Source organism: Rana temporaria, chromosome 4, assembly GCF_905171775.1.
Source record: "Rana temporaria chromosome 4, aRanTem1.1, whole genome shotgun sequence".
In the NCBI taxonomy this organism is placed as follows: Eukaryota; Metazoa; Chordata; class Amphibia; order Anura; family Ranidae; genus Rana; species Rana temporaria.
Window position 1 is genome coordinate 184,636,100 of NC_053492.1, and position 14,625 is coordinate 184,650,724.

Below are 14,625 nucleotides of genomic sequence, written 5' to 3' on the forward strand. Positions count from 1 at the left end.
TTTCTTTGTCTGAATTTCTCACTTCCTGTTTCTCCTCAGTAAGGTGTTCTAAATGACTTTCCACCGCTCGGGTGATGGTGGAAAGCTTACTGAGGAGAAACAGGAAGTGAGAAATTCAAACAAAGAAGGGAAATCTAAGGAAAAGGTAAGTGAACCAACAATGCACTAGCTTAAAGACGAACCTTTACAACCCCTTTAATAAACAGACTGAAACTATGGAAAAGCCAACCTGTGTGATATCTATTTTCAGGTTACCAGCATATACCTGCAGAGAACTTCTAACCACATAACCATAACTGAAGACTATATGGTGCCTCACCACCCACACGCCTCAACAGGAAGTCCAGTGAAGGTCCATCCATGGAGTCATGATGAAGGAGCAATGCCTAGAGACCAGCCGCCTGCAACACCCCATACCTGGAATATGGGGGGGAGGCCTCCTTCATATATTTGTCACAGGAGAGGCTTGAAAATATGCGGCTTGGCCATATGAATCTGGCAAGGTGTGGAGGAAAAAAAAAGTCTTGCTTCAAACAGTAGTGTAACAGGCTGAGCAGGAAGGAAAAAAAGAGAATGCTGCCTGGTGAGGAGGAGACACTTTAAGACCCCTTTCAGGCAAATTTTCAGGTGTTTTAGCGCTAAAAATAGCACCTCTCATGCCTCCCCAGTGTGAAAGCCTTTTCTTCGGCCGCCAGTGGGGGTTAAAAATGCCCCGCTATCGGCCAAAAAGGGCAACTGAAGTGAGCGGCGCTTTACCACCAACGCGGTGTGTGTGAAAGCAGCCGGCTTTGGTCAGCTCCCGATCAGTGCGGAGGGGGCGTCCATATTCTGCAGAGCAGATGGCAGCAGTGTATGTACTGTTTGGCTTCTGCGAGTTCCAATGTCAGTTACCAGATAAAATTGTGTATTTAGTACGTTGATCAAAGCAATCTCTCACCTAGTTACACACACCTTTTCAGATCATAAAACCACCTTAGTGTTGAGAACAAATGGCAAAAATGGACATATTTATCACAAAGCTAAATTACGTCTAAAGCAAAAGCAGGAAAGGGGTAAATCTTTTTTTTTGCCATCTGTGTCTCGTTACGGAGATTTTCTTTTACTTCCTGTCTTGTAGACTCAACAGGAAGTGAAGGGATATCTTTCCAAAGCAAAGGATATCCCCTCTTAGTTGTCACAGAAACAAATGGAAGATTTCTTCTCTATTCCTGTTCTGGTGGAAACTCAAACTTTTGGATTTATTCACGTTTATTTCTGACATTGGTGATCAGGACAATTAGAGAGAGTAAAGCCTCGTACACACTATCGGATTTTCCGCAGACAAAGCCTCAGACTTTTGTCAAATCTGAGTCAGGTGAGAAATTGTCGGCCATACAGTGACTGTATCTAATAAGTGGCATCAATGAAATCTGGCAGCCATGGGTACTGAATGCAATAGCCAGCAGTTCTGAATCTCTGCAGTTTAGTGTTGATGAGGATGAGGGAATCAAATGTTTTCCTTCTATTCAGCCTGCAGGAAAGTCTGGTCATGTATGGTAAAGTACGGTATAACCTCCCTAACAGGGAGCTTCTAAATCCTCACCACTCTAATAAACATGTTGGCTTTAGTTAGACATTAATTCTTTATAGGATTTTTTGGTGACTCCCCTTGGCAAGCATGCAGCGGATTTCTTCTCTTTGACGAAGGGTTCGGGCACACAGGTCATTTCAGGAGCAAATATATTCTAGTGTAAAATCCCAGTGTTTTTGAGCACCCGGAGTGCTGCAGATGGCATACAGCCAGCCATAAAAGTGAATGGCTATACATGGCTGTACGCAGGTGAATGTGGTCTCCAAACTGAGGCCTGAGGGCCAAATGCAGCCCTTTGCTTGCCTTTATCTGGGCCTTGGGGCACTATTCCTCCCAATGACACCAACGATAAGGGTAATTCCCCCCACTGACACCAATGATGGGCCACTATTCCTCTCACTAACACCAATGGTGGGCCACTATTCCTCTCACTAACACCAATGGTGGGCCACTATTCCTCCCACTGACACCAATGATGGGCCACTATTCCTCTCACTAACACCAATGGTGGGCCACTATTCCTCTCACTAACACCAATGGTGGGCCACTATTCCTCCCACTGACACCAATGATGGGCCACTATTCCTCTCACTAACACCAATGGTGGGCCACTATTCCTCTCACTAACACCAATGGTAGGCCACTATTTCTCCCACTGACACCAATGGTGGGCCACTATTCCTCCCACTGACACCAATGGTGGGCCACTATTCCTCCCACTGACAGCAATGATGGGCCACAATTCCTCCCACTGACACCAATGGTGGACCACTATTCCTCCCACTGACAGCAATGATGGGCCACAATTCCTCCCACTGACACCAATGGTGGGCCACTATTCCTCCCACTGACACCAATGGTGGGCCACTATTCCTCCCACTGACACCAATGGTGGGCCACTATTCCTCCCACTGACACCAATGGTGGGCCACTATTCCTCCCACTGACATCAATGGTGGGCCACTATTCCTCCCACCGACACCAACGATGAGGCTAATTCCCCCCACTGACACCAATGATGGGCCACTATTCCTCTCACTAACACCAATCATGGGCCACTATTCCTCCTACTGACACCAATGATGGGCCACTATTCCTCTCACTAACACCAATGGTGGGCCACTATTCCTCCCACTGACACCAATGATGGGCCACTATTCCTCTCACTAACACCAATGATGGGCCACTATTCCTCCTACTGACACCAATGATGGGGCACTATTCCTCTCACTAACACCAATGATGGGCCACTATTCCTCCTACTGACACCAATGATGGGGCACTATTCCTCTCACTAACACCAATGATGGGCCACTATTCCTCTCACTAACACCAATGATGGGCCACTATTCCTCTCACTAACACCAATGATGGGCCACTATTCCTCCTACTGACACCGATGATGGGCCACTATTACTCCTACTGACACCGATGATGGGCCACTATTACTCCTACTGACACCAATGATGGGCCACTATTCCTCTCACTAACACCAATGATGGGCCACTATTCCTTCCACTGACACCAATGATGGGCCACTATTCCTCTCACTAACACCAATGATGGGCCACTATTTCTCTCACTAACACCAATGATGGGCCACTATTCCTCTCACTAACACCAATGATGGGCCACTATTCCTCCTACTGACACCAATGATGGGGCACTATTCCTCCCACTGACACCAACAATAAGGGATTCGTCCCCCCACTGCAACAATGGGGCACTACCTAGGACTGAAACTTAGGGACCCCGGCCCATAGCTTACACTGGGACCTAGGACTGAAACCTATGGACCCCAGCTCATAGATCACACTGGGACCTAGGACTGAAACCTAGGGACCCCAGCTCATAGCTTACACTGGGACCTAGGTCTGAAACTTAGGGACCCCAGCTCATAGATCACACTGGAACCTAGGTCTGAAACCTAGCGCCCATCTGTCCCCTAATTACGCATTGCCATCAATTTTAAAGCAATAGAAGTTGCCTATTGAATCCCACGTGTAAAGTTGCTCCTATGGCCTCTTTCATACGGGCGATTCTGTTCCGAGCAGAGCAGAGTGGGTGGATGACACATCAGTGTCCACTTTCTGCAGAAGGGACACAGACAGAGCCACTCTGCTCTATGGGTGGCCAGCAGAAAACATACCTTTCCATTTACACCTGCCTACCTCCGATCCACCTAAATGAAAGAGGACAAATCCTTTTTGTTTTTTATCAGATCTAATCTGACCTGGAGGTAGGCGGGTGTAAATGGACACAAGTCAGTTTACGCCAGTCTGTTCATAAAGATGAATAGACCTTCCGATCATAAAAATGACAGGTGGACCTGATCGGAATGCCCGAGTAAATGTAGCTGTGTGAGACAACTAGTAGGATTCATTTACACTTGTGGTTGTGGGGTGATACACAGCCCAGATCAGCGTATTTCTGTGGTGGGTACTGTTGGGTATCATTGATCAGCTGTGGGCAGGAAGCCTGTACAAATCAATGACAGGTTGACACTGTCCATGTGTTCTCTAATGGAGCACTTGGTGATCCCTAGCACGAGCAACTACTGGCAACCTCTGGAGGAACCCTGGTTGAGAACATCTGCTCCAGTCATACACAGCCCAGATAAGTGGATTTCTGCAGTGGGTACAGGTAGGTGTCACCGACAGAGCCGGTGCTACCACTAGGCAAACTAGGCAGCTACTGGTGTTCCTACTCTCTTCTCTCAGCAGCAAGCAACCAAGTATTAGCATCAGCAGGCAGCCGCCGCTCCATTCGCACATAGTGTCAGAGGTGCAGCAGCGGCGGAGGACTGTGTCCCGACTCACAGATGAATGGAAGCAAGCAAACATTCATTGATGAGCTCTGGTAGGCTGCATTTGATGTTAGCTGGTGAGACTGCACTGATGGGCGCTGGTGAGGCTGCACTGATGGGCACGGGTGAGGCTGCACTGATGGGCGCTTCTGAGGCTGCACTGATGGGCGCTTCTGAGGCTGCACTGATGGGCACTGGTGAGGCTGCACTGATGGGCACTGGTGAGGCTGCACTGATGGGCGCTGGTGAGGCTGCACTGATGGGCGCTGGTGAGGCTGCACTGATGGGCGCTGGTGAGGCTGCACTGATGGGCGCTGGTGAGGCTGCATTGATGGGCGCTGGTGAGACTGCATTGATGGGCGCTGGTGAGGCTGCATTGATGGGCGCTGGTGAGACTGCATTGATGGGCGCTGGTGAGGCTGCACTGATGGGCGCTGGTGAGGCTGCACTGATGGGCGCTGGTGAGGCTGCACTGATGGGCGCTGGTGAGGCTGCACTGATGGGCGCTGGTGAGGCTGCATTCATGGGCGCTGGTGAGGCTGCACTGATGGGCGCTAGTGAGGCTGCACTGATGGGCGCTGGTGAGGCTGCACTGATGGGCGCTGGTGAGGCTGCATTGCTGGGCACTGGTGAGGCTGCATTGCTGGACGCTGGTTAGGCTGCATTAATGGGCGCTGGTGAGGCTGCATTAATGGGCGCTGGTAGGCTGCATTGATGGGCACTGTTGAGGCTGCATTGATGGGCGCTGGTAGGCTGCATTTGATGAGCACTTCATTAAAAAGGTCGGGTGGGGCAGGAGTGGAGCCAGGGGGGGGGGGGGGTTGGCAAAATGAGGTCTCACCTAGGGTGTCAAAAATCCTTGCACCAGCCCTGGTCACCGATCAGCTGTGGACAGGAAGCCTGTACAAATCAATGACAGGTTGGCACTGTCCATGTGTAATCTCTGCGTACTGCGCTTAGGGACAAATGTGCGCCTGTAGATGTGAATTGTTTGCGTACAAGGGTGCGCACCCATCCCTAACCATGGATGATCACGCCATGTGCAATTCCATATGATTCCATATGATTTGTACAGGTGGCCGATGGGGAACACCTGGTCGTACCCGCTTTAGAATTATAGCAGATGGTTGTAATGGGCTGTGTGAATGAGCCCCAATCACTGAGATGACACCTGGAGCTGGATGTTGCCCATAGAGAAGCAGAGTATTCATTAATCAGCATAGCTGTATGCAGGACTGGTCGCTTCACTGATCTCTGTGAATGATTCCCTTTCATCTCATTACTATTATTAATGAATGAATGATCAGAGCCCGCCACGTGTCCAGCTGTGCAGCAGATCGTGCCATGTATGGGCACTCACACCCACCCCGATCTGTCTATACAATGCCCATTCCTAGGAAGGATGAGGGTCCACACATTACATACATAGGAGAGAACACAAAGCTCACCGTCCCCCGGCTTCGCTCTCAGCTGCCCTTGACTTTAGTTGAGTTGAGGAATGGGATGACAGTTTTGGAGGGAGGCGTGACTTTCTCCCTCGGAAGTGATATACAGTGTTCCCGGCTCCTCCCCTCTCCTCTCTGTAACAGGCTGGCCGCTGGTGTATGTCTGGGAGGATAGGAAGGATGGCGCTCCCTATAGCCAGTCGCAGTACGGTGTTGGTGCTGCTCTCCATCGGGCTGACCCTGACTTTGGGCTTCGGACTCCCCGAGATATTCAAGCTGCTCTTCAGGGTTCTGGGCTTTCCTGCAGACCATGCCTCACATGCCATTGTCGTGCTGTACTTTGTGTTTGTACTGTGTGTGGCCATGCCATCCATACCCAGGGGCACACTTCCAGTGAGTACTACTCCTTTACTAGGCACATCCCTATGCTTTCATTGTCCTCTCTTCATTTCCAAATGTTGGATCTCCAGTGCACAGCTAGTCAGGTACTACAGATGATAGGGATTGATGCCAGCTGTGTTGGCATAGAATATTCATGGAAATTAAGTTCTGTTACTGCTCATTGGTGGACCTGAGAGGGGGTTGGTGAAAACTAAAAGTGGTTCCTTAAAGGTGCCATTAACCCTAGAACTTCGCCTTTCTCAACCTTTTTACCCCGGGTGTAAAGAATGCCTCTTACATTGTTTGGTGGGAAAAATGCCCCCCTTACATTGGTCGGTGAGAAGGATGTTCCCCCTTACATTGGTGGTCGGTAGGAAGGATGTCCCCCTTACATTGGTGGAAGGATGACCTCCTTACATTGGTGGAAGGATGTCCCCCTTACATTGGTGGAAGGATGTCCCCCTTACATTGGTGGAAGGATGACCTCCTTACATTGGTGGTCGGTGGGAAGGATGTCCCCCCTTACATTGGTGGTCGGTGGAAGGATGTCCCCCCTTACATTGGTGGAAGGATGACCTCCTTACATTGGTGGTCGGTGGAAGGATGACCTCCTTACATTGGTGGTCGCTGGAAGGATGACCTCCTTACATTGGTGGTCGGTGGAAGGATGACCTCCTTACATTGGTGGTCGGTGGGAAGGATGACCTCCTTACATTGGTGGTCGGTGGGAAGGATGACCTCCTTACATTGGTGGTCGGTGGGAAGGATGACCTCCTTACATTGGTGGTCGGTGGGAAGGATGACCTCCTTACATTGGTGGTCGGTGGGAAGGATGACCTCCTTACATTGGTGGTCGGTGGGAAGGATGACCTCCTTACATTGGTGGTCGGTGGGAAGGATGACCTCCTTACATTGGTGGTCGGTGGGAAGGATGACCTCCTTACATTGGTGGTCGGTGGGAAGGATGACCTCCTTACATTGGTGGTCGGTGGGAAGGATGACCTCCTTACATTGGTGGTCGGTGGGAAGGATGACCTCCTTACATTGGTGGTCGGTGGGAAGGATGACCTCCTTACATTGGTGGTCGGTGGGAAGGATGACCTCCTTACATTGGTGGTCGGTGGGAAGGATGACCTCCTTACATTGGTGGTCGGTGGGAAGGATGACCTCCTTACATTGGTGGTCGGTGGGAAGGATGACCTCCTTACATTGGTGGTCGGTGGGAAGGATGACCTCCTTACATTGGTGGTCGGTGGGAAGGATGACCTCCTTACATTGGTGGTCGGTGGGAAGGATGACCTCCTTACATTGGTGGTCGGTGGGAAGGATGACCTCCTTACATTGGTGGTCGGTGGGAAGGATGACCTCCTTACATTGGTGGTCGGTGGGAAGGATGACCTCCTTACATTGGTGGTCGGTGGGAAGGATGACCTCCTTACATTGGTGGTCGGTGGGAAGGATGACCTCCTTACATTGGTGGTCGGTGGGAAGGATGACCTCCTTACATTGGTGGTCGGTGGGAAGGATGACCTCCTTACATTGGTGGTCGGTGGGAAGGATGACCTCCTTAAATTGGTGGTCGGTGGGAAGGATGACCTCCTTACATTGGTGGTCGGTGGGAAGGATGACCTCCTTACATTGGTGGTCGGTGGGAAGGATGACCTCCTTACATTGGTGGTCGGTGGGAAGGATGACCTCCTTACATTGGTGGCCGGTGGGAAGGATGACCTCCTTACATTGGTGGTCGGTGGGAAGGATGACCTCCTTACATTGGTGGTCGGTGGGAAGGATGACCTCCTTACATTGGTGGTCGGTGGGAAGGATGTGCCCTTACATTGGTGGTCGTGGAAGGATGACCTCCTTACATTGGTGGTCGGTGGAAGGATGTCCCCCCTTACATTGGTGGTCGGTGGAAGGATGACCTCCTTACATTGGTGGTCGGTGGGAAGGATGACCTCCTTACATTGGTGGTCGGTGGAAGGATGACCTCCTTACATTGGTGGTCGGTGGGAAGGATGACCTCCTTACATTGGTGGTCGGTGGAAGGATGACCTCCTTACATTGGTGGTCGGTGGAAGGATGACCTCCTTACATTGGTGGTCGGTGGAAGGATGACCTCCTTACATTGGTGGTCGGTGGGAAGGATGACCTCCTTACATTGGTGGTCGGTGGAAGGATGACCTCCTTACATTGGTGGTCGGTGGAAGGATGACCTCCTTACATTGGTGGTCGGTGGGAAGGATGACCTCCTTACATTGGTGGTCGGTGGGAAGGATGACCTCCTTACATTGGTGGTCGGTGGAAGGATGACCTCCTTACATTGGTGGTCGGTGGAAGGATGACCTCCTTACATTGGTGGTCGGTGGAAGGATGACCTCCTTACATTGGTGGTCGGTGGAAGGATGACCTCCTTACATTGGTGGTCGGTGGGAAGGATGACCTCCTTACATTGGTGGTCGGTGGGAAGGATGTCCCCCTTACATTGGTGGTCGGTGGGAAGGATGTCCCCCTTACATTGGTGGTCGGTGGGAAGGATGTCCCCCTTACATTGGTGGTCGGTGGGAAGGATGTCCCCCTTACATTGGTGGTCGGTGGGAAGGATGTCCCCCTTACATTGGTGGTCGGTGGAAGGATGTCCCCCCTTACATTGGTGGTCGGTGGAAGGATGACCTCCTTACATTGGTCGGTGAGAAGGATGTTCCCCCTTACATTGGTGGTCGGTAGGAAGGATGTCCCCCTTACATTGGTGGAAGGATGACCTCCTTACATTGGTGGAAGGATGAACTCCTTACATTGGTGGAAGGATGTCCCCCTTACATTGGTGGAAGGATGACCTCCTTACATTGGTGGTCGGTGGGAAGGATGTCCCCCCTTACATTGGTGGTCGGTGGAAGGATGTCCCCCTTACATTGGTGGAAGGATGACCTCCTTACATTGGTGGTCGGTGGGAAGGATGACCTCCTTACATTGGTGGTCGGTGGGAAGGATGTGCCCTTACATTGGTGGTCGTGGAAGGATGACCTCCTTACATTGGTGGTCGGTGGAAGGATGTCCCCCCTTACATTGGTGGAAGGATGACCTCCTTACATTGGTGGTCGGTGGAAGGATGACCTCCTTACATTGGTGGTCGGTGGAAGGATGACCTCCTTACATTGGTGGTCGGTGGGAAGGATGACCTCCTTACATTGGTGGTCGGTGGGAAGGATGACCTCCTTACATTGGTGGTCGGTGGGAAGGATGACCTCCTTACATTGGTGGTCGGTGGGAAGGATGACCTCCTTACATTGGTGGTCGGTGGGAAGGATGACCTCCTTACATTGGTGGTCGGTGGGAAGGATGACCTCCTTACATTGGTGGTCGGTGGGAAGGATGACCTCCTTACATTGGTGGTCGGTGGGAAGGATGTGCCCTTACATTGGTGGTCGTGGAAGGATGACCTCCTTACATTGGTGGTCGGTGGAAGGATGTCCCCCCTTACATTGGTGGAAGGATGACCTCCTTACATTGGTGGTCGGTGGAAGGATGACCTCCTTACATTGGTGGTCGGTGGAAGGATGACCTCCTTACATTGGTGGTCGGTGGAAGGATGACCTCCTTACATTGGTGGTCGGTGGAAGGATGACCTCCTTACATTGGTGGTCGGTGGAAGGATGACCTCCTTACATTGGTGGTCGGTGGGAAGGATGACCTCCTTACATTGGTGGTCGGTGGGAAGGATGACCTCCTTACATTGGTGGTCGGTGGGAAGGATGACCTCCTTACATTGGTGGTCGGTGGAAGGATGACCTCCTTACATTGGTGGTCGGTGGAAGGATGACCTCCTTACATTGGTGGTCGGTGGAAGGATGACCTCCTTACATTGGTGGTCGGTGGGAAGGATGTGCCCTTACATTGGTGGTCGGTGGGAAGGATGTGCCCTTACATTGGTGGTCGGTGGGAAGGATGTGCCCTTACATTGGTGGTCGTGGAAGGATGACCTCCTTACATTGGTGGTCGGTGGGAAGGATGTGCCCTTACATTGGTGGTCAGTGGAAGGATGTGTCCCTTACATTGGTGGTCGGTGGGAAGAATGTGCCCCTTGCATTAGTGGTTTGTCGGAACCGTGTGACCCTTACATTGTTTGGTGGGAAGGGTGGCTCTCCTACACCAACTAGTGGTTAGTGGGAAGAATGCCCCTCTTACATTGGTGACTGATGGGAAGAATGCTCCCCCTTACATTGGTGACTGGTGGGAAGAATGCCCCTCTTACATTGGTGACTGATGGGAAGGATGCCCCTCTTACATTGGTGACTGATGGGAAGGATGCCCCTCTTACATTGGTGACTGATGGGAAGGATGCCCGCCTTACATTGGTGGCAGAATGGGAAGGATGCCCCTCTTACATTGGTGACTGGTGGGAAGGATGCCCCTCTTACATTGGTGACTGGTGGGAAGGATGCCCCTCTTACATTGGTGACTGGTGGGAAGGATGCCCGCCTTACAATGGTGGCAGAATGGGAAGGATGCCCCTCTTACATTGGTGACTGGTGGGAAGGATGCCCCTCTTACATTGGTGACTGGTGGGAAGGATGCCCCTCTTACATTGGTGACTGGTGGGAAGGATGCCCCTCTTACATTGGTGACTGGTGGGAAGGATGCCCCTCTTACATTGGTGACTGCTGGGAAGGATGCCCGCCTTACATTGGTGACTGATGGGAAGGATGCCCCTCTTACATTGGTGACTGATGGGAAGGATGCCCGCCTTACATTGGTGACTGATGGGAAGGATGCCCCTCTTACATTGGTGACTGGTGGGAAGGATGCCCCTCTTACATTGGTGACTGGTGGGAAGGATGCCCCTCTTACATTGGTGACTGGTGGGAAGGATGCCCCTCTTACATTGGTGACTGGTGGGAAGGATGCCCCTCTTACATTGGTGACTGATGGGAAGAATGCCCGCCTTACATTGGTGACTGATGGGAAGGATGCCCGCCTTACATTGGTGGCAGAATGGGAAGGATACCCCTCTTACACTGGTGACTGGTGGGAAGGATGCCCCCCTTACATTGGTGACTGGTGGGAAGGATGCCCCCCCCCCCTACATTAGTGGGAACAGTGGTTCCTATAGTGCTGGAAGAATGTCCCTTATGTTTGTGGGAAAAACCTTGCCCTTACGTTGGTGGTCTGCTAACCTTACAGACCGCTAAAGGGATCATTGGTCTCCAGCAGTTTTGGTTCTGTCAATTGGGGATGGACCTGGAAATATGCAGGCAATAGCACATACAACCCCTAGAAAGCCCCGGAGGAACCCTGGCTGGGATTGGCTTATCTAACTCCTGATCCCTGGATACAAGCATGTGATAACTCTCAGAATCTGACACAATCTATGGAATTGTAGGTTCAGATAAAGGCGCAATGCCTTGTCCACAGCAGCATCCAGGTTCATGCAAATCTGCACTTTTTACGTGTGTACATGTAAACGCATACATGTGGAAATGCGCAAAGTCATTCGTTGTTGAAAAAGGAATGGTACGCATCTAAATGGAAGTACTTTAGGTATACAGTATCTACTGCTCGCTTCTGTTAGGAAGAACCCACGTCCCATTCGGAAACATACAGAAGACCATGTGAATGAGCCCTAAGTGCAGCATATCTGCAATTTTACACAGGGCATGTCATCATACTACATGTTGTCACACAAAAGTGTCATCTTGTGACACATCAATAAAGTTGAAAAGAAAAAAGTAAACCGTTTTTAACAACTCAGCACATCGCCCTACACAGCATAGATTAGTGCATGTGCGAATTAGAGTGCAGGTTGGGAGCCGATCACATGACTGGACTGGAGCGCCCTTAGATTAGATAAGTATACACATCTTTCCATTACATGATGCTTAGTATAAGATAGGGCTTAGAATGGGGGTGGGAGCGGGTTTAGGCTTAGATAGTATGAACCCAGACTTTTCATTTAAAACTACTTTAAGACCCTTTTTGGAACGTTTTGCTTACAAGTTTAAATTGGTATTTTTTTGCTAGAAAATGATTTAGAACCACAATATATATATATATATATATATATATATATATATATATATATATATATCATTTTGGGAGTTATAAACAATTTCTAGCAAAAAAATACTAATTTTAACAAATTTAAAATCCATTTTATATAAATATTTTTTTTTTCTTTGCAGACACCCTAGAGAATAAAATGGCGATCGTTGCAATATTTTATGTCACATCGTATTTGTGCAGTGGTCCTACAAACAGTTTTTTGGAAAAAAATACACTTTTTTTTAAATAAAAAAAACACCAAAACAGTAAAGATAGCACAATTTGTTTGTATAATGTGAAATATGATGTTACGCCGATTGTCGTGCTTTAGAATTGCACACACTCGTGGAATGGCGTCAACCTACGGTACTTCAAAATCTACATAGGCGATGCTTTAATTTTCTTTACAGGTTGTATGTTTTGAGTTACAGAGGAGACCCAGGGCTACAATTATTGCTCTCGCTCTACTGATTGTGGCGATACCTCACATGTGTGGTTTGAACACCGTTTACATGTGTGGGTTTGACTTACATATGCGTTTGTTTCTGTTTGCGAGCTCCGAGGGACAGAGCGCTTTAAAAAAATGTTTTTATTATTATTTATTTTGCTATTTAGTCTTTATTTTTACACTGTTCCTCCAAAAGATCACTCCCATTCCCATTACAAGGAATGGAAACATCCCTTGTAATAAAAATAAGCATGACAGGGGCTCTTTATTGCAAGATCTGGGGTCAAAAAGGTCATCCATTTACACTTAAAAAAAAAAAAAGTAATTTTGCGTTTGAGCCCTGGTTCACACTGGGTACGATTTGGAACGATTTGAGATGCGATTTGTCAAATCGCATCTCAAATCGGCGGCAATTGTCGGCAATGGCACTGTCCTAATCAGTGCGACGCCGCATCTGCGATTTCAAAAAGTAGTTCCTGTACTACTTTTTGCGATTTCGGGCAGCGATTTACATTAAACCATTTTACCGCGATTTTGAATTCGCAGCAGTCTGAACCTAGGCTAGAGATGAAAAAAAATCATCCCTTTAACTGTGAAAGTGATTCGGACTGCGGGGGCTTAGAGCCGAGTGAAGGCTAGCTTGCCCTTACTCGGCTTCCTGCCAGCCACAGAAAGGATTAGATCGGCTCCGGGCTAACTAACAGGTCCAGGAAGCCTGGAGACGACCGGGAATCCGCCGCCAGGACCACTTTTATTAGACGCAGAATCACCTGCAGTACAATAAAATACCAGGGTTATGGCAGCTAGCGGTATTTAACGTGAAAGTAATGACGTAAATGTACTTATTTCTTCTGAGAAATCTTCACTTCCTGTTCTTCTGTCTGTAACTCCACACCGTAATGCAAGGCTTTCTCCCTGGTTGTGTGGTGTCCCCCCCCCCCCCCACCTCTTTTGGACTACATGAGAGTCAGGACGCCCACTAACACACAGCTCCTTTATCTGCAACATAGAGACTCTCCTGTAGTCCAAGGGAGGGGGCGAGCACGACACTCCACACCAGGGAGAAAGGCTCGCATTACTGTGTGGAGTTACAGACAGAAGAACAGGAAGTGAGGATTTCTCAGAAGAAGAAAGGACATTTAAAAGCAAAATGGAAGGATGAGGTAAGTGAAGGAGGACTGCACTAAGGTAAAGGAAGCTATTTAGGGAAACTTTTTTTTACCTTTACAACCCCTTTATTAACTCCAGGCAGAAAAATCATAATTATAGTATGCCAGCTATTTAAGGAACATAGATGTCCTACATCTCTGTTTATAAATGTATCTTCCATGTGCACAGCATGTAACGGCTTTCTTAACCTCCCTGGCGGTATGATTCTGTTAGATTTTAGGTGCTGAAAGCGGTACCATTATTTGTATGGAAATTTGTTGTTTTATATGGTAGGCCTGTAATTCTTAGGAATAACTCGCTTAAATCTGACCAAACAAGAATCTAGTACACATCTGGGTATGATAAAGTTTGAAACACAAAATCATAAATTATAATATAATAAATAATTATAACAAATAATATAATTATAATAAAAATTATTCAATAATGTAATCAAATCAACACTGAAATTTGCTCAGTTGCAGAATTGTCGCTGTCATTACTTTTAGTGTTTGATGACGAATTTCCCCACAAATCGCTATCACACAATTCTGAAAGTGATTCTAATTTATTATGGCTGTTTTCTAGCTGCTCTAAAACCACTTTTGACGTAAACTGACACTTTTTGGTTGCTATGGACAATCTCCAGTTTCCAGGCTGAACAGTTTTTATTATATAAAAGTGCATGTAGGACACTGGGCAAACCACTAGGGACAACGGTGATGTGTAATTATTTGATACAGTAATGTAATCTGTAAGATTACAGTATACTGTATCTATACTGTGTTTT

At 48.7% G+C, this 14,625-nt stretch overlaps 2 protein-coding genes across 3 annotated transcripts in view; one reads left to right on the top strand and one right to left on the bottom strand.

The window, feature by feature from the left end:
- The window catches only part of BDH1 (3-hydroxybutyrate dehydrogenase 1), a 36,394-nt gene extending 30,466 nt beyond the window's left edge, over positions 1-5,928 (bottom strand). Inside the window, exon 1 of one of the 2 annotated variants that reach the window (XM_040349495.1) lies at positions 5,825-5,928. The gene's annotated coding sequence lies outside the window, so the exon portion shown is untranslated. Of the gene's footprint in view, positions 1-5,801 lie in introns of both variants that reach the window. The other variant, XM_040349496.1, reaches the window with a different exon arrangement.
- Positions 5,929-5,957: 29 nt separating this feature from the next.
- LOC120936812 (D-beta-hydroxybutyrate dehydrogenase, mitochondrial-like) overlaps positions 5,958-14,625 on the top strand; it is a 46,610-nt gene continuing 37,942 nt past the window's right edge. Inside the window, exon 1 of the mRNA XM_040349494.1 lies at positions 5,958-6,214. Coding sequence (XP_040205428.1) covers positions 5,981-6,214 — 234 coding nt within the window. The 5' untranslated portion in view covers positions 5,958-5,980. The remainder of the gene's footprint in view (positions 6,215-14,625) is intronic.